Source organism: Ananas comosus, linkage group 11, assembly GCF_001540865.1.
Source record: "Ananas comosus cultivar F153 linkage group 11, ASM154086v1, whole genome shotgun sequence".
Lineage (NCBI taxonomy): Eukaryota > Viridiplantae > Streptophyta > Magnoliopsida > Poales > Bromeliaceae > Ananas > Ananas comosus.
The window spans coordinates 12,408,688-12,428,527 of NC_033631.1; the positions used below are offsets into that span (position 1 = coordinate 12,408,688).

The following is a 19,840-nucleotide window of genomic DNA, read 5'->3' on the forward strand; positions in this document are numbered from 1 at the left end:
AAAGGAAAGAAAGGGAATGAAGGAGGATTGATGCATATATTTATGCGGCATCTGTAAACTGTTCCTGTATATCCGTGTTTCAAAATCCTACTCTGATCTGTAACTGTTCGGGAAACTGACCAGCTTAATTAGTTGATGAAGAAGGAAAATGCTATAGTTTTAAATTCTTTTAGGATTTTTAGTTACAAAAATTAATAAAATAAGTACCAACCCCTATAAAAATGTATACTTATAATATAGGTGTACATATACTCAAGTAGCATTTTTGGACAGAGAAATCGAGTGGTGGCGGCGTTTTTTTTTTTCATTTATTTTTTATTTTTTATCCTGCAGTTGCTTGGTCGATCAGAGACTCAGAGCTCTTTGTACAAATCTGTAGGGTGCTTGAACGCCTATTTTGGAAATATAGAATGGACATGATCCGATAGTGACTGTGGTGGTTAAAAGAGTTACGTGTTGAATCATCCAGTTCGAAATTAGTTCCTCCTACATTTGTTATTATTCTATATTATTATTTAACTAATTTTAAACCATATCCAGTCTCATTACTGACGTGGCCCAGAAAATATGGTCCACACATCGCAGAAACCTTTTCACCGTCCAATCCTTGCACCGACGGTCCTGATCCTTTTTAGTGCTGTCTCAACGCTCCCTACATGCACGGTGACGTAATTTTCTTTTTCAAAAGCCTCGCTGGCGCGTACGTCTCTTTTAGCAGATGCCAACGTATGGACCTGGTCCACTGTGCACTATTATTTTTTAAATTGCTTATAAAAATTTTGAAATTAAAATGTTATTGCTTGTGGACCATGAAATTTAAGGTATCTACATATTAAAATTCATATATTTCGAACACCTATTTTTAATGAATTGAATAATATATTTCTTTTGATATTATTGAATTTTAAGGAATATTTATTTCTATATTTTGTATATTTAATTTAAAACTCATGACTTTTTACACATAATTTTTTTAGATTGGGGAAACTATCATTTTTTTAATTCAGGTGCATGAGAGGCATGGTACGCCCGGTGCATTCAACAACTGTTTCTACTTTGGTCGGTGTACATCACGTCGTGTGCTGTGCTCAACGGAACCCTCGAGAAAGGACTCCCTCCCCTCACCTCAACCCCTCTCTCTCTCTCTCTCTCTCTCGCTCTCTCGCTTTAATAAATAACGAAATCCTTTTTGTAATTTGTTTCCTTTTTCCTAGCGTGATCCTTCATTTCGCCATGGCGACGAGGAGGCGCACCTTGCTCAAAGTCATCGTCCTCGGCGAGAGTGGGTAGGGGATTCTTCGACCCTTTCCCCTTTTCCTCTTCAGATTCGTGCTTTTTTCGCAGGATTTCGCTTTAGATCCTATTGATCCGTTGGAATCGTTGACCGTTTTCGTTGCTAATTCGATTCGATTTGATCTGCAGTGTGGGAAAGACGTCGCTGATGAATCAGTATCCTTTGCGTGCGAGATTTGTTGTTATTTCCCCCTTTTTTGGGGTTTGTTTTTGTGATTTGTAGCTTCGATTTGTTTTGGAGGTTGATGCGTTTGTGCTCCTGATCAATGTGGATCGTACGAGGGCTTGATGCTCATTTTGATTTGTGCGACTGGAGTCACGGATTCATAAGCTAGGGTTTTAGATGCCTCATTGTTGATTTCGTTTGTGAATCTATGCTTGTGCGGAGAATCTAATTCATCTGGACTAATTCATGTTTCTATTTGATTTTCTGATCTAGCAAATTTGCCTATCTTTTGTGGTAGCAGGATCATTTTAGGACTTTAATCTAGGCATTTTACTTCTTCTTTGTTAAACATGACACTTTGTAGATTTTGAGTAGGAGACATCTTGATATGTGTGTTTTTACTTCGTGGTCGCACTGAAACGATATAGAAGTTAGATAAGCTCAATCATCAGTGTTCTCTTGACCTTTCAACTAGATATGTACATAAGAAGTTCAGCCAACAATACAAAGCTACCATAGGTGCTGATTTTGTCACAAAGGAAATTTTGGTCGACGATCGACTTGTAACCTTGCAAGTGAGACATTCTTATTCTTCTTTTGGAAAATTTGTTCTGCTTCTAATAAAAAGAGATTATACATTATATTCCTGGTGCATAACAGTTGCTTTTATCCTTTCCTTTTGATTTAGATCTGGGATACAGCAGGACAGGAAAGGTTTCAGAGTCTTGGTGTTGCATTCTACAGAGGGGCGGATTGTTGTGTGCTTGTTTATGATGTCAACGTGCTCAGGTCTTTTGACACCCTTAACAACTGGCATGAGGAGTTTCTTAACCAGGTTTGGTTAATTCTATAACTGTTACTCTTTGTTATTTTCTTCGTATCTTGTGATCATACTTAGTCTGAAATTCTAAATTTATAATGTCAATTATTTCATTTCTTATAATTCTATTTCCTCTAATTAGATGTTGGCATAATACCATTTGCCTTTTCTTTTGTTAGACTGAACAGGTTAGAGCTGAAATTTTTTTATAAGCCTTTCTTTTCTCCCTAAAACTGCATGAAGATATGTTTATTATCCTTTTCTTTTTTGAATTTTAGTACATGATAGCACATTTTGTTCTTGGTTTGCAACTTCTCTCATGATATTTCCCTGTCAATTTGCTCATCTGCTGTTGACCAAATGGCGTGGCTTGATGCACTAGGATAAATTCTTTTTTTTTTTTCATCATTATCTAATGATATTGTGCAGTTCAATTTTTAGGCGGTTGTTTGATATTCAGTTAGTCTATCTGCTTCTGCCTTAGTGGAGGCTTCCATCATGCTTTCCTTATGGGAAAGTAATAGCTGGATTGGCTGTTGGTGTAATTTGACTTCCTATAGAAAACCCTAATAGTGCAGCTTTTGTTACTTGGTTTGAGAGCTATCTTGTCTATCCTATTATTCATTGTGGCTTTCTTGCTGTCACAATTCTGTCTCTCAAATTCACCAATTAGTCACTGGTGTGAAGGTGGTTATGATCCTCCTAGATCTTGCATGATTTTATCAAGCTAATTGTGCAAATTGTTTCCATCGGTTTCTAGGTCTTCTATCCTGTGCTCTTTGTGTCATTTTATAGGAAGATTGCTTTCCTTTGTCCAATAAGCTGTCGATCAAATTCTAAAATTTCTCATGCAGATGAACAATAACTTGCTTGAATTGCTTTCGGCACCCAATTCTATAAATATTGTCTAAAAGAATGTACTATATTACCATATTACTGTATTTCCGTATTGCTTGGATTACTTTTTGGTGTTTCCAACTACATATTCTTATTTCATATGCATGGAAGATTTGTCTACCAGAATTATTTTGGCAAGAAATTCTGTATGGCCATGGATTGCTTGACAGATTTAATTCAGATGAATGCTATGCTAGATTTCGGAAGATTGAAATTTTTTTTTTTTATTCCTCTCCAATAATGACGAATGTTCATCTGGTGTTAAAGATGATAATTTCAGTATGTTTGGGGGTATTGGTGTGATGTTTTATTTCAAACAGCCCCTCAGTAACAATAATGCTTGTGGAAAGTAGGAAACAGTGGCTAGGTGATTGATGAAAAAGGCTGTTCTTAAACTTTGCTATATGCTGTGAAACACGGGTGTGTGAGATTCAGAGTCTCTGGTGGGCATTAGCCGCATGAATGTCAAGCAGTATATCTCTGGACATTTTAGTACAATAAGCCTGTGGGGCTTAATGAGCTTAATCAAATTTGGGGGGAAATTTATGTGCTTAGAGAGTTAAGCTGCTCTTGTTGGTGTATTAGCAGCGTGATCGGAATATTAAATGGAGGTTATGAGTTTTGCTGTGTCACTTCAAATACAACGTCCTGTATTGACTGTTATTTATGAGCTGAACGACATTACTGGGGCATTATGCGTGGTTCTTATCTATTGCATTTTAATAATTTTAATACATGTATACAACTGTATATTTTGATCTTAAATCAGTTGTAGGGTACATCTTAATTCTTAAAGAGTTCTTTTCAAATATTTTTAGTTATAATATTCATAGCTGGATTTCCCCACTCTAATAGGCAATGATTTGGTTTATGTTTATAGCTATGTAAATGCACATTTCCTTAACTAATGCACATGTCCTTAACTAACTACCATCAGATTCTATTATTTGCAGGCTAGCCCTTCAGATCCTAAAAATTTTCCATTTATCTTACTTGGAAACAAGGTTGATGTAGATGGTGGGAACAGCAGAGTGGTGCGTGTTTACTAATGCACATTTTCTTTCGTTATTTGTCAAATTCCTTCATTTTCATTGAACTTAGGGATGGGTTGTTTAAATTTGTCATTGTTTGGTGTTTTGCTAATTCATCCTTATTAAGTCAAGAAACGAAGAAAAGTTACTGCCATATTATATTTTTCCTTTATGTTGTCAAGGAAGAATTATAAATAAAGAATGTGCCAACCAAAAAAGAAAAAACCAACAATGATGAAATAAAAGTTTAGTTTGCAAATCATGCACTAAGTTTCTTATTTCTTATTTGACTTTTATAAAATTTTTATTTTTATTTCTTATTTAACTTTTTTTTTAATATAACTCATGTAGGTTTCTGAGAAGAAAGCGAAAGAATGGTGTGCTAACAAGGGCAACATTCCTTATTTTGAAACATCTGCTAAAGAAGATTACAACGTAGATGCTGCCTTTCTTTGTGTTGCTAAGCTTGCTTTGGAACATGAGCGTGATCAGGACATGTAAGTAGAGAATGAGGTCTTTTATGCTTTTCCTGTTGGCTTCTGATCAATCTACTTGTGCTTTTATATTTTTAATTTGCTCTCTGACGACATCCTCTAAATAGCATCTTTCTGATTTTTTTTTCCTTTTTTTTTCCTCCATGCGGCCCACTTCCTTAAAAATAATGATGGCGGACTATTCATTTGCATAAAATATTGCTAATGTTGTTTAGTTTTGTTGTTGAATCATTTCTTAAAATGCAAAATATATTTAATAGACAAGAGATACATATCTTGCTAATACATTGATGGAGTAGTGAAATCTTCAACACACCTAGCTGTTGATGGCTGCGGCAATTGAGTTTTGCACCCATTTAGTTAGATATCATTATTGACCTTGCATAATTTATTTCCCTACTCGCAGTTTTCCTTGGGAAGCGAGACCATTTTTTCCTCTTGGGATTCCGTTATTGTTAAAAGTATTGATTTTGGGAATTGACTAGCATATATGTCCCTTAACATTGTTAGTTGTTTGCTTTTTTTTTAAAATGCCAAGGAAATGCGTGGCTCTTTACACATAACAACTTGACTTAGATAATCATACAAGTGAATTTGCCTCGGATTTTAGGGCAAAAGGGGTAGAGATGCTATTTAATTATATGTTAATTGCTAATTTTATGTACTTAAGTTGATTTATTGTATTTTTTCCACCCATATAAGAAACAAAACAGATGCTGGAAATTAATGGAATTATTATTAAAAGCAATTATTTTGTGCAAACATACTGGCTGTTGCTTCAAGAGCATGTTTTTTTTTAAAAAAAAAATTTCGTACTTCTTATCATATCATTTCCATGTTACCTTATATATGTTTTTTGGCTCTTTCAATTGGCACCCAGATACTTCCAGACTGTTCCGGACCCTGCCTCAGACACACAGCAGAGGAGCGGTTGCGCCTGCTAGGAGTTGGCGCCTTCTGAACTCTCTCACCCTCTTTTTATCTGTTGATTCATTGGGACATTCAATTTTTTTCAATGATGACCAAATGTTGTCGATAGATAGCACATGTACACTATGCATTCCCTTCATCTCACCGACTTTTCTTTGGCGTTTGAGAAGATAAAATAACTCGTGGGATGAAGTTTGGTATGTGGCGAACTTCTAGTCCGGCGCACATGTTTGACCTTGTGGGGCGATTTCAGCGGCTACTTTTCCTATGGCCAAATTCTTGTGGGAAGTATGATGTCTTTTCTCTTCTTCTCTTATTTAGTAGGTCCGTATCTTCTAGTTCTGTATTCGGCAACAGTTGACGTTTCTGATGGAGGTCACAGCAGTGTAATTTTGGAGCTGGTTGTGGTTCTTTCGACCAGTCATGTTCCTGTTCGTAAGTTACTAACCTTGATGTCTTGTGCTTTTCGGTATCATTGGTTCTAATTTCACGGAAATTTTGATTACTAATATGTCGTATAACTTCATAGAAATTTTAAAAATGATTTGTATGGTACAAAATCAGTTTCAAAATACATGGAGGTACGATATAGGGTGAAACGGAATTAGGTCTAAACCTTCCGATGTCAGTGGAGGCACTTTGATGGATTAAAGAAAATTAGATGGTTTAATTGTTTATTCACATGGGTATTTGGAGACGCTTGGATGGACGGAAGAAAAATACTCTGATGACCCATTTGACAGGTTCAGGTATTAAGTTAGCTTACACGCCTCGCTTGGTATTGCGTGTTTATTTTTATTTTTTAAAATAAAATTTTGTATATAAAATAGTATATGAGTGGATAGTGAGTTATTAGTAATTTTTTATCCAAAATTTGTACTTGATAAAAAAAAAAGGACTTAAAATAAGCTAATCAACTATAGCAATAAAAAAAAAAATTCAACACATCAAATTATAAAAAATTAGTGTTTCAAAGAGTTTAACAAAAATACAAAGACAATATTACCATATAAGGTTGTAATTTAGCGATTTGACTATTCACCTCCAATCAATTTAACCATATGCTAGAATCCAAAACTTGATTGAAAGCCAATCAAGCTTCGAGAACAAATTGTTTGGCATAAAAGATACTCTACGGTATCGTTTGGTTCGGGAATAAAAAAAAAGTGGCTATTTCAGGGATAGATATAAATTGAGGTATAAGTGGGGATTAGATCAATTTTGCGTTTGGATGAAAATTGGGTTATTCCTGCGAACAAAAAAAATAGCGTTTGGTTAGGTATGATGGAATAAGAAAGATAATGAGTTTTTATAAATAAAAAATAATGATATTATCCACTTATTATATTTGAATTTGAATTTTTAAATTTTTAAATTTATATTTCTAAATTTAAAATTTTAACTTTGAAATTTAAAATCTCAAATTTTAAATTCAAAATTTTAAATTTTAAATTTCAAACTTTAAATTTAAGATCATATTTAAATTTAAAAAATATCAAATATCAAATTTTAAATTTCAAAAAATTTAAAATATCAAAATTTAAATTTAAAATTTAAAATTTATAAATTAGGTTAAACTTAATTTGAATTATAAATTATAGAATGTAAAATTTTTAGGTTTTGTTGGTGTGAGAGAGATTTTGAGGATAGTATAAGAGGGATGATGAGTGGGTGGGCGAGCAATTAATAAAAATAATTTATTATAATAAATTTATAAATTTTTTTAAAATTCTACTTAAACTTAAATTTAATAAAAAGAATTTATTATAATATTTAAATATAATTTATTATAAATTTTATTATAATATTTAAATATAAATAATATGTAATATAGTACAATTAATAATTTTATAATAAAAATAATGTATTATAATATATAATATATTATATTTATATAATTTAGTTTAATTCAATTTTTAATTTTAATTAAGTTGAAATTAAGCTGGAATAGCACTATTCCACCAAAATGGTGGAATAGCAAATTCCTTGTTATTCCGAAATAATCGGGAATAGCAAAGTTTGACCGGAATAAAATATTTCAGCCAAATTTCACTCCGTTTGGTGGAATAGCGGGGATAACTTTCGTTATCCCCGCTTATCCCGCGATCCAAACGGGGCCTACATGAGCAGGTATGGTTCGTTTAGCGTAAATAAGACGTTGCTTCCCCTTTTCAAGGGACCAAAATTTTATGGATATCGTCCCCAAACTAATGAGTTTGGGGATGATACAGATGGGCGCCACGTGAAAAAAAGAAGAAGAAGAAGAAGAAGAAGTGCCCTTTATTTTTAGAGAGAAAGACACCTGTCAGATAGGTCACGTGGCATCCTTCTGTATTGTCTTCAAACTAATTAGTTTGGGGACCATACTGACAAAATTTTGTCCCTTTTCAGGCTCTTGAGGATCCTTCTAAATTCTTACGCAAGTGATCGGACGCTTCGACAATGGCAGTGACGTGAGAAAATACTTCAATCTGACGTTGCATGTGACTTCAATCGTCATGGTCGATTGCCGCACTTAAGGCTTTCCAACTAAAATTTAATTTGTGTGATATTAACAGCAACGCGATCTCTAATCTAATTAGCACTTCATATTCTAAATCCTGCAGGTTTTATATTTTGCGAGAAAATTATTCCTTGGAGAATACCTAAGTAAAAAATTAAAAATTTCTGTTGACAGAGTAGATGCGCTAAATTTAATTAAGTTTAAAATCAGATCTTTTTATACTTATTATGGTAATATCATCACTTGTTACACCACAGGCGACGACGTTGGATACCTAATTTAGTACGAGGCCTTTTTTAAGCGCAACGATAACACCAGGGCACGATTCCCTGAATTTAATTAGTCACATAAACACGTTTACACAAATAAGATTAAATTTATCTTCCCGTCAATATCAATCCGTACTCTAATATTGTAAGTGCTTATCTTAAAATTAATTAGCTAACTATATATGGTCTCTTAAATAAGACAAGACCCTCCTGATCTTTGTACAGTAATATTATATTTGTGCAAAGTCTCAAACTTTCTACTTCCCAGCAGCTTCCAAATGATAAGATTAAGATTGGGAGGATCATTAACGCAAAAAAAGCGCTCCCCCCCAAAACCCACAATCACGCCGAAGCGCTTTTGTGGGCCGCCAAAACGCCCAACGAACAAACTAGAAGACACTCCAAGTCAACGCCCCCATGCCCAAATTTTCCTCTCCGGACCTTCCGAGAAGTGAGGATTCGGCATGCACCGGGATCGTCTCCATCAGAGAAAGAACCAACATTGTTACATACATAGAGGGAAGCTTCCTAGTTCCTAATTCCTAAGCAGAGATCGGATTAGACACTAACCCGCGACGTGGCGAATCTCCATTCGTGCGAAACCTAGGCCATCGATCGTGACAAAATTTAGTCGGAAATTTCATAATAAAATTTGCTTGAGAAGCTTCCGATTCACTGCCACGTATCAACTTTTTTTTTTTTTATATCTATTTGAATGAAAAAAAAAAGTTTTAAAAAAAATTTTCAAAAGAATTTATTAAGGTGAAAAGCAAAATCAATACATTATTATGTAATAAGGTGTCGTTGGTGGGCTCACTGTTGAATGGGACACCACTTTATGAGTTAATTAGGTCAGTTTGAGAAGTGTATTATTAGGAATTTCCTTTAGAAGCAAAAGGTACTGGAAACTTTTGCCAATTAATTAATGCTCAGCAGCAAACCTGAAAGCGCAAAACAAAATAATAATAGTAAAAATAATAATTGCGGTGGGTAGTTTTACACTCCACATTGTGGAATGTATATGTATATATTTCACAATGAAAGGACACTTTTGTCCATGTCAACAACGCACCAATAAAATTGTAACACTTCGTTGGATGGTGATCGCTCCTAAAATTGGCATTATCTGATTTGTTGGACGGTGTCACGGTGAGGCTTCCGATTTGTAGATATGGATAATAAATCTCTTTCCATAACAAATTAAATAAATAAGATGTTGCTGTGAGCTTTCGTTTTTATTTAATATATGTTCACTAACTTAGATCTAGTTTGGTAAATTGGGATGATTAAAAATATCCTCTTCCGAATTTAAAGAGTTTCAAAATGTTCGAAAGTTTTTTTTAAATTTTTTTTTTTTATTTTCTACTATTGTCGAATTATGATTATAATAATAATAATAGCCACTCGAGAAGCGTGCAACAGCTATAATTTTATAAATCAAAAGAAAATTTTTTAAAAATACTTCTAAATTTTTAGCTTTTTTAAAATGTTAAAACAAATATTTTTAGAAATGTGAAACCAGAGTAAGGCCTTAGGCCTAATTTAATAATATAATAACTAAAAATATTGTTTTTACATTATAAAATATTTTAAAAAATTTATAAACACTTATAATTTTTTTCCTTCGGTATTTTAAAATTACGATTGCAACTGCTAACGAGAAAGCATAGGATTTCATATATTTTTTTTATAATAATTGCATCTGTAATTTTAGAATATAAAAAATAATTGAAAGCATTTATGAAATATTAGATGTTTTATAGCATAATAATAATAATAATAATAATAATAATAATAATAATATTATTATTATTATTATTATTATATTCAGGCACACTATACTTACCTGATCTTAATCGATCAAGTTGTGGATGGAATCGATTCACACTGCTTCTTGATGCCGTTTGGATCAACAGTCGCTGTAATTGTTCTGGACCTAATCCACGCATGTCCAATTAGGACTTGGGAGTTAGGTTCATGCATCGTTAGATTACGTGGCATCATTAATTTGTCACATGCGCCTTTGCATCAGAGGAATCTGGGGGGCGCTACAGTGTCCGATCAGCCATTCTCAGCCGTTAGATTCCAGGCGGCTACAATAACAACACGCATGCCCCTTTTGTTTTTTCCCTCTCGGTGGTGTGGCGTTATCGATTAATTAAATTATTTCTTTTAGATTCATTCGTCTCATCATAATTATTAAAATTTATTTTTATTATAATTTTTAAATAAAAATATAATTAATTAATTATAAATAATATGTTGCAAATGCTACTATACAGTAAAATTCCTTCGCAAGCTCAAGTATTTGTAACGTAGCTTGCTCGAGAAGCAATACATTTTCTTATCCAAAACTCCGCACGGGAAAGTATGTGCTGATGTGGTGGAACCGGTCTATTACAGGAGCTCGGTAATCATTAGCGGGGCCCACCACCAGTGGGCAAGGCGCTCCGCATAATCCAACGGCAACTGGGGCCCACAACCACAGCCACAGAAACAAGCGACACGTGTAAACCCTCAGATGGTCCAATTCGAAAGGCAACACGTGTTCGGGCCTAAGCTCCTGATCCCGGCCCCCCGCGACCACGTCCAGATGCGAAGACGAATCCGGGCGCCCAAGCGCGGCACGGCGACGCCAACGCATGGCGGCGGCTTCCGCAGAAGCAGCAGCAGCAGCGGAGAAGCTTCCCGCGAGAGGAAGCTCACTGGGAAGTAGCCGTTGCCCACCCAAAAAAAAAAAAAAAAAAAAAAAAAAAGGCACTTCATCGATAGATCCCCATCCCCGAAATTTCAAACTGATTAATTTAATTTATTTATAGATCATCAAATATCAAATAATTTAATTTAATGGCAATTAAATTTAAGTTCGTTTAAAATTTTACCACTATAAATACGATCACCAATATTTTGTTGAGGACCATGGCGGCTTTACACGCCGCAGCGAGCTACATGGCTTATTTCCCGCCGCAGGGCCAGGGGAGCACTTCTTCCGACGACCCCCCCGCGGCCAATCCGACGTCGGGGTTCGATCTCTCCGACTTCATCTTCTTCGATGAGGGGTCGACGCCGCCGACCTCGTTCGCGCAGTTAGGGACCGGCGCGATCACTCCGCAGCCTGCGACGGAGAGCGCCTACGCAGGGCAAAGTAGTGGGAGGAGCGTACCTGCAAGTGGAAGTAGTACTACTAGTGGTATAAGGTATGTAAAAGAAATTAATTACCAAATTAATTACATGCACTGTTAAAACATCTGAGTGTTGATCTCACCGTAATTAAGAAGGTTTATCGTAGTTTTATTATTATTATTATTATTTTCTTTATATCTGAAGCGTTTTGTGGGAATATATATATATATATGTAATATATATGATCAGGGCCGAGGTAGAGAGGCCGAGAACGGAGAGGATTGCGTTTCGAATGAAGTCGGAGGTGGAGATCGTCGATGACGGCTTCAGATGGAGGAAGTACGGGAAGAAATCCGTCAAGAACAGCCCCAACCCAAGGTGTATATATATACATTTATACGTACGGATATATGCATAGTTTTAGTCTAATTAATTTTCTTTTTTTCTAGAGAGAAATTTTACATATATAATTACTTTCCACTGGCTTTAATTAGCACGAATTATGAGCTCTCTTGTGCACATTGCACTACTTAGTACAAGCATCCTACTTAGTACTAACATCACGTTTCTTTATTCGATTTTGAGTTTCCAAATTGGGAAAGTAACTATATGTATGTATATATATATATATATATATATATCTTGAATATATATAGAGTGGCTTTAACAAATTAAGTGACCACTTTCTATAATTTATCTTACAAAAGTGCCAATCCTTTGTTATTCTTCATTTAAAATAACCAATCAATTCACACATTTTAATTATTTACATTTACGTACATGGAAACCACTCAATTGCTTCAATTATTCTGGGTAAAACAGCAATAAACGGTAATTAATATAAACTAAGCTAGTCACTATGCATGAACGTACGTGCATGTTTGTTTCCAGGAACTACTACCGGTGCTCGACGGAAGGTTGCTCGGTGAAGAAGAGGGTGGAGAGAGACAAAGATGATCCGAGTTACGTGATCACGACGTACGAAGGGGTTCACAACCACATGAGCCCCGGCGTGGTTTACTACACCACGCAAGACGCTGCGTCGGGGCGGTACTTCGTCGCCGGATGCCAAATCCCTCCAGGTTCATCGTGAATCATCCTCATCATGCTTTTTTCTTCTTTTTTTTTTTCTTCTTTTTTTTTTCTTTTTTTAACTCATGCCCAAGTAAGCGATCCATCTTCTCCATGAAACTACCACCAAATGTAACATATTTTTTTGGGCCTTTGTAATAAAATTTAGTTCTTGGTTTTGGCCAGTTATTAACTCACTTTTGCTTAACTGTTGTTGTCTAGTACTGATTTTTCTACTTTTTGGTGCATGGCTAGCTGTGGCAAGAGAAGCCAAATATAAGGAAAGCGCGATGATAGATAACATTCTTAACAAATTTTTTGGTTGTCCAATCAACTGCTGAGATCCTTCATAATATTTCTTATAATTTCATAAAACTCTAATTAAACTCTACCTTGCATCACACCACATTTGGACTTCTTTTTTTTTTGGGGGNTTTTTGGGGGGGGGGGGAGTAAACACATTTCGATTAGTGAAGGCATGTATACACGCGGAAGATAAAATCTTTTCACCCAAAATAATTAACTCACCTGTAGTTTGATAACGGATTCTAGGAAGTTAAAATGGGGATAGGATTAATGCACGGGTTGTAGAATTAATATTGACGTGATTGATAAATAAGCGAAGAAGATAATTTGCTACTTTTTTTTTTATAAAAAAGGTGATTGCACAACCAATAATCGAAACCTGAAGCATAATAATTTTATGAGGGGCTGATCGATGAAATAGATTTTAACAAATTATCTTAGAATAACTCATTGAGAGTGGAACAAAGCCTACAGTACGTAATTTGGTTAACTCTTTAGGGCTCAATAATGTTCTTAATTAAGTTTGCTTTAATTTAACTGATCCTACTTCGTGTAGCTCACTGCGCGTGTGTATGTGTTTTTTTTTTTTTAAATTTTGAAAAGTTTGTTGCTCACCATGTTACCTCACTGTATTTATTTCCTTCCATTTTTCTTTCCCCTTTCTTCTGGGAGATGTCACAACTGTGGCTTTTTCCTCAGACAAAGTATTCCTGGGACGTCTTTATTTGCCATATTGAACGGGCAATGTGTCGCTTCCATTAATTGCATAAAAATGTTCCTGATCATATTCCTTTTACTGCTATTAGATTGATTTGACTTATTGTAGCTTCGTAAGTATTTAGATTATTTGGCATATATATATTTATTTAAATCAGATAAAAGATTTTGATTTTAAATTTTATAAATTAATATGTATGTAGTATACCTGCAAAAAAAGAAAAAGAAAAAGGATCTTCTTTATGGTTCTGATACGAGACTTAAGACTTTGAATCGGTAATTTTTTGCAGATAAAAAATTACCGATTCTCCTTAATGCATGTGGGAAAAGGCTTAATATATAGTTGATATTCGAAATTTTGAGTTATAAATTTACTTACTAAATTCCACGCTAAGTTCATTTTTTTTAAAAAAAGAACAAAATGGATACGTGTTATCGTTTTCTTATCCTCATCAGAATGATATTGTTTATTCTTTCTTATTCCTACAATTTGTGTATGATCGTGTGTATGCTTATGCATGTACAAATGTAACAGGATAAGCATACAAAGATAAACCGAGTATTTTCAAAAATAAAAATGACAAATATAACTAACAAGTACTGCTAGGTGGCAAAATTTCATTGGTATTTGTTGCGTTTGCCTGAGATTGGACAATATTTAACTAAGCATAATTGGACAATAAATGCATGTTTTGTGAGAGTCATCTCTAATAATTCTTTTTAATCAAAAAAAAAATTGTCAGCGTAGTGTAAAAGTTGAGCCTTTGTGCGCATCTGCAAAATCAAAACGAATGGGGCAATAAAATGTACCCACATAGACCTCTTGTGGTTTATACTAGCCCACTTATCGGACAAAAATTCTAGGCCAATTTGCATAAAAAATTCACTTATTTTGGACTTTTGCAAAATCGGGCCACCTTTTTCGTTTTTGCAGATTCGGTCCGCTTTTTCAGCAAACTCACCAAAATACTCTTATTACTTTTACTCTTTCCTCTTTATCTCTCTTTTTCGTTTCTCTCGTTCTTTTTTTTTTTTTCTCGCCGGCAGAGCGGAGGCGGAGTGGAGGCGGAAACGGTCCGTCTCGCCTCTCACCCTCATGCTCTCGCCCTCGCCCTTACCCTCGTCCATGCACCCCCCATCTTCCTCACTCGACGGAACGCAGCGGCGGCCCGCAAGGCGCGCGCACTTTTTTTTTTTGCTTTTTTATTATTTTATTCTCCGACTTTTCTTCACCGTCTCCGACGGAGACGCATCTAGCCTTCCCCGCACATTTCTATCTCGTCCCTTCCCTCATTTTCTGTCGCCTCCGACGAGATGTTATCTTGCCGCGCAGACGTCGACACGCTAGAGGATCACATGCGGGCTACAGGCCTCGGATGCGGCGGGTCTAGCGGCGCCGTTGCTGTTGCAGAGAAGGCGGTACAAAAAAAATTATAGAAAAAACAGAAAAAAAATAAAGATAAAAAATTATATAAAAAGAGGATGATGATGAAATTGCATCTTTAATTTACAAAAAAAATTATAGTTCACTATTTAAGATGTAAACTGCTGCTTAGATAAATTTATACTCTTTAAACGAAAATATACTATTTTTATCTTAAACTGTATCCTTTTAAGTGATATTTTACTGTTTCTCCTCTTGTTGCACTGTTTCTCCATCTTGTTTAACAGAATTGTGCATAAGAGAAAAAACAGTGCAACAGAGAGAGAAACAGTATAATATCTCTTTAAAAGGGTAGCAGTTTCTTCTCTTATTTTGTTTCTGCTTTGTTACACTATTCTTCTTATTGCACTATTTCTCCTATTGTTTACACAGAAATGGTGACAAGAGGAGAAACAGTGCAACATGAGAAGAAACAGTAATATATCTCTTAAAACAGTGCAGTTCTTCCTCTGTTGCACTATTTTCTCCTTGTTTACACAAAAATGGTGCAGAAGAGGGAGAAACAGTATATATATCTCTTAAAACGTTGCAGTTTTCTCTTGTTGCACTTTTCTCCTCTTGGTTACACTATTTCTCTCTTGTTATAAGCAGAAAACAGTCAACAATAGGAAGAAACAGTATTAAATATATCTTAAAAGGGTTGGAGTTTAAAAAAAACAGATGTAACAAAAGGAGAAGAATGTGCAACAAGAGGAGAAAACAGTGCAACTTTTGTTTAAAGAGTGTAAATTTCATCTTAATGGATGCATTTACATCTGAAGAGTGTAATAGAAAGAGAACAGTGTAAATATCTCTCAAAGAGTGTAATTTTTATTTAAGAGTGTAGTTTTCATCTTAAAGCTGCCCAGTTTAATCTTAGTAGTGCACTTATAATTTTTTTTACAGTTAACGATGCAATTTCATGTTCATCCTCTTTTTATATAATTTTTATCTTTTATTTTTTTGTTTTTTCATATTTTTTTTTTGTCACCTCTCTGCCAACAGCATAGCGGTGCCGGCGACGGACGCCGCTAAGGACCCCCCGCTCCGAGCCTGTAGCGCCGCAGTGACCTCCACGGTGTCGACGTCGGCGCCGGCGAAGATGCATCGTCGTCGGATGCGGCAGAGAATGAGGGAGAGGGAGAGATGAGAAGGGCGGGGAAGGACGAGAGAGGCGTCGTCGTCGGAGTCGGTGGAGAAGAGTCGGAGAAGAAAAGAAAAGAAAAAAGCAAAAAAGAAAAAAGTCGCGGCGCGGCTTTTGCGGGGTTGGAGGCGAGGAACGTGGGGGGTGCGTGGACGAGGGCAAGGGCGAGGGCGAGGGCGAGAGAATGAAGGTGAGAGGCGAGACGGACCGTTTCCGCTTCCGCTCTGCCGGCGAGAAAAAAAAAAAGAACGAAAGAAACGAAGATGAGAGAGAAAGAGGAAAGAGAAAAAGTAAAAAGGGTATTTTGGTCAGTTTGCTGAAAAAGCGGACCGAATCTGTAAAAACGAAAAAGGTGGCCCGGTTTTGCAAAAGCTCAAAATAAGTGAATTTTTTATGCAAATTGGCCAAAATTCTATGCGCACCGGCCCCAAATTATTTAGTTTGGGGCCGGTTCCCGATGGGCGCCGCATGGCACGGGCGCCACGCTGCGCCCATCCACCACTGCTACCCCAATATGGGGAAAGCAGTGGAATTTCTGGGTGCACCTGGTGCATGTATACTAGGTGCACCATAATTGTAATTTTTTTAATTTTTTAAAATTAAAACTTAATATGTTAGTATATATGTTATGATTTAAAATTTATATGGTCTATAATTCATGATTATTGATTTAGAAAATTGAAATTTTAAAATAAATTTATTTTTGGTTTCGTGGAATAGTGTGGATAATTTTTATTTTTTTTATTTTTTTTTTTGAAACCAAATGGAGTTTAAAATTTTAATTTCTACATGATAACTCCTAAAAAATAAATAATTTATTACATAAAATTGTAATTTAAAAAACTAAAAATTTAAAATTAATTTTATGGTGCATCTGGTATAGATGCACTGGGTGCACCCAAAAGTTCCACTGCTCTCCCCATATTGGGAGAGCAGTGGTGGATGGGCGCCGTGTGGCGCCTGTGCCATGCAGCGCCCATCAGGAACTGGCCCCAAACTAAGTAATTTGGGGCCGTGTCGATAGAAATTTTGTCCCCACTTATCATATTATTTTTTTAATAAAATTTTAAAAAATTAAATTAATTTTTTAATTTTTAGATATAAAATATAGACTTACAAGAAATGTACAAAAATCGGCACTCCGTGCTCCTGGCAACGGCCAAGTACCAGGAATGTGGATATTCCTTCCAAAAGGAAACAACTTAAAAAGTACCAAAAGTACAACAACAACAAAGAGAAGGAGTAGGTACAATTGTATAGAGATCCCTCAGCTTTAGCGCAATCTGGAACTGGTCTCCTCGACTAGAACTCTCACGATTCGCACGACGGCACGAGACAGTTTACTAAATTTTAACAATATAACTTATTTAACTTAATAACTTAAATTATTTTTTAGTAAATATAATATTTTAAAAAATAATTAAAACAAAAAAAAGTTAAATTTAGATAGTATCAAGCAAACATTAGGAGCTTAGTTTAAAATCAAGGGATAATTGCCTATATACCCCTCATGCGTCTGGAAATATCCGATTTATCTCTATTTTTTTTTTTCTTTCTAAAATACCCCTCATATGTTTCGCCGTTATTCCAAAATACCCCCGCAGTTATTCCCTGTTAGTTTAACTCGAATTAAACATGGGTTAAATATATACCAGAGTTAAAACCTAATAAAAATATCTATTTTGCCCCTACCTTATTAAACTATTTTCTTAAATTATCCTCTCTTTCTCTCCCAACTTATTATCTCTCTCCCAACTTGGGTCCCCGCCGCCCGTCGCCCGTCGCCGCTAGCGCCAGCAGCTCACCACCGCCGCCAACCTCGGCGCCGGCTCCTCCGCCTCCACCTTCGCCCCCAAGAAGCCTCGCCTCATTCGCACAAAAAAAATAGCCCGCGAGTCGCCGCTCTCGTCGTCGTCGTCGTCCTCCTCCTCCTCCGCCGCCTTGGCCGACGCCGGGAGCAAGAGGCCTGCAGCGATTCGTGCAGATCTCGTCCTCCTCCTCCTCTTCCTCCTTCTCGTCACATTCGACATCGCTGTGGTCGGCGGGTCGACATCGTCTCCCTCACCACCGGTAGCATCATCGTGCCTTCCACCTCGACACCATCGCCGTGGACGCCTTCTTCGTTGCTGAGAAACCCGTTCTTCTTCTCTGCCTCTGTCAGGAACAGCAGCTCCGATCACCAATATTGCCTCATGGGTTGCCACCCTCGAGGTTTGGAGTGGCGACGGTGGTCGAGGTGGGTGCTGTCGGTGTCGGAGGAAGGGGACGAGGAGGGGTGCTGTACAAGGGTCAATTGGGAGAGTTAATTAGGAGAGTTAATTGAGAGAGTTAATTATGGTGGAAGAGTTAATTGGGAGAGTTAATTAGGGTGGAATAGTTAATTATTTGAGATTAATTAGAATAAATTAGTCTTCTGATCTGCACAAATCTAAGTTTATTAATATTTTTAAATATATAACTCTTATATATTATTAATATATATTTATTATAATTTTAAATATATATATTTAATATATATATAAAAATTATAATAATAATATATATAGTATATTAATTATTATATATTTATTATATAGTCGAATTTTTGATCCCGAATTTTTAATTGGTGAACGTATAATACCCGTAAAAATCACGTATCCGAATAATTGCCGAATCCGATTTTTAGCCGTATTTTTCAACAAATTTAAAAATTAAAAGACGAATTTTATCCGAATTTTATCCGTACCGAATTTTTGCCGAATCCAAATTAACTAACTATGCCTCCAGCCACCAAGGTTTGTTTAGCTGCGATTGATCTCATCCGTTCACCTGTTCACTCCTGATGTGCTTAATTAATTAATTGATATTTGAAGGGCAAATAAGAAAAGTATTCGCTATATAAAGGATATATAAGAAAAGTTAATTACGGTAGAAGGGTATATTAGAATGGACAAAATGGTAATTTTACAGAGATAACGACAGCTCACTAACGGAACTTAACTCCAGGGATATATTAGAAAGACTCGGAACATAAGAAGGGTATTTTCAATATTAGCCTTCTAAGAGGGGTCAATAAGAAAACCAGAAACTTTTCAGGGTATATAGGCAATTGCCCCTAAAATCAATATGATGGAGGTGTCTCCATATATTTTTACCTTAAAAAAAAGAAGTTTCGTGTTTGCACGTATCCACGGTATCGAATTGCTCCTTACAGTTTCGTTTGGTTCGAGGTTAAATAAGAACTAGTTATTTCAGAAATAGGATTAAGTTCAGAATTAAGATTGGGTTAGAGTAAATTTGTGTTTGGTTGGGAATTAGATTTAGTTCAAGTATAGATAAAATAGTGTTTGGTTGGACTAGGTGGAATAAGAATATAGTAAGTTATTACAAATAGAAAATAATAATTTTGCCCCAATTTTTATATTTGAATTTAAAATTTTTATTTTATATTTAAAATTTTAAATTTAAATAGATAACTTTTAAAATTAAAAAATTCAAAATTAAAATTTTATTTTTAAATCTCAAATTTAAAAATTTAAAGTTATAAAATTTAAATCAAATCTAACAAATAAAATAACAATTTAAAATTGAAAATTTAAAATTTAAAATTTAAAATATAAATTTTATATTTTAAAATTTCAAATATAAAATATAAAATATAATTTAAATAATTA

At 35.3% G+C, this 19,840-nt stretch overlaps 2 protein-coding genes across 2 annotated transcripts; both read left to right on the top strand.

Moving 5' to 3' along the window:
* LOC109717830 (ras-related protein Rab7) lies at positions 1,109 to 6,103 on the top strand. The gene is made up of 7 exons (XM_020243760.1): positions 1,109 to 1,286; positions 1,423 to 1,449; positions 1,935 to 2,034; positions 2,148 to 2,294; positions 4,130 to 4,210; positions 4,559 to 4,704; positions 5,582 to 6,103. Exons 1-7 carry the CDS (start codon positions 1,234 to 1,236, stop codon positions 5,643 to 5,645), a joined length of 618 nt encoding a protein of 205 aa, XP_020099349.1. The 5' UTR covers positions 1,109 to 1,233; the 3' UTR covers positions 5,646 to 6,103.
* LOC109717040 (probable WRKY transcription factor 50) lies at positions 10,927 to 12,805 on the top strand. Its single transcript, XM_020242686.1, has 3 exons — positions 10,927 to 11,600; positions 11,776 to 11,904; positions 12,418 to 12,805. Exons 1-3 carry the CDS (start codon positions 11,323 to 11,325, stop codon positions 12,617 to 12,619), a joined length of 609 nt encoding a protein of 202 aa, XP_020098275.1. The 5' UTR covers positions 10,927 to 11,322; the 3' UTR covers positions 12,620 to 12,805.

Bases quoted from the DNA above. Each gene is read 5' to 3' on its own strand.
- LOC109717830 (XM_020243760.1), top strand. From the start codon at position 1,234: ATGGCGACGAGGAGGCGCACCTTGCTCAAAGTCATCGTCCTCGGCGAG. The intron at 1,287-1,422 runs GTAGGGGATTCT...TTTGATCTGCAG, and splicing joins ATCGTCCTCGGCGAGAGTGG to TGTGGGAAAGACGTCGCTGA. The intron at 4,211-4,558 runs GTGCGTGTTTAC...TAACTCATGTAG, and splicing joins ATGGTGGGAACAGCAGAGTG to GTTTCTGAGAAGAAAGCGAA.
- LOC109717040 (XM_020242686.1), top strand. From the start codon at position 11,323: ATGGCGGCTTTACACGCCGCAGCGAGCTACATGGCTTATTTCCCGCCG. The intron at 11,601-11,775 runs GTATGTAAAAGA...ATATATGATCAG, and splicing joins AGTACTACTAGTGGTATAAG to GGCCGAGGTAGAGAGGCCGA. The intron at 11,905-12,417 runs GTGTATATATAT...GTTTGTTTCCAG, and splicing joins AAGAACAGCCCCAACCCAAG to GAACTACTACCGGTGCTCGA.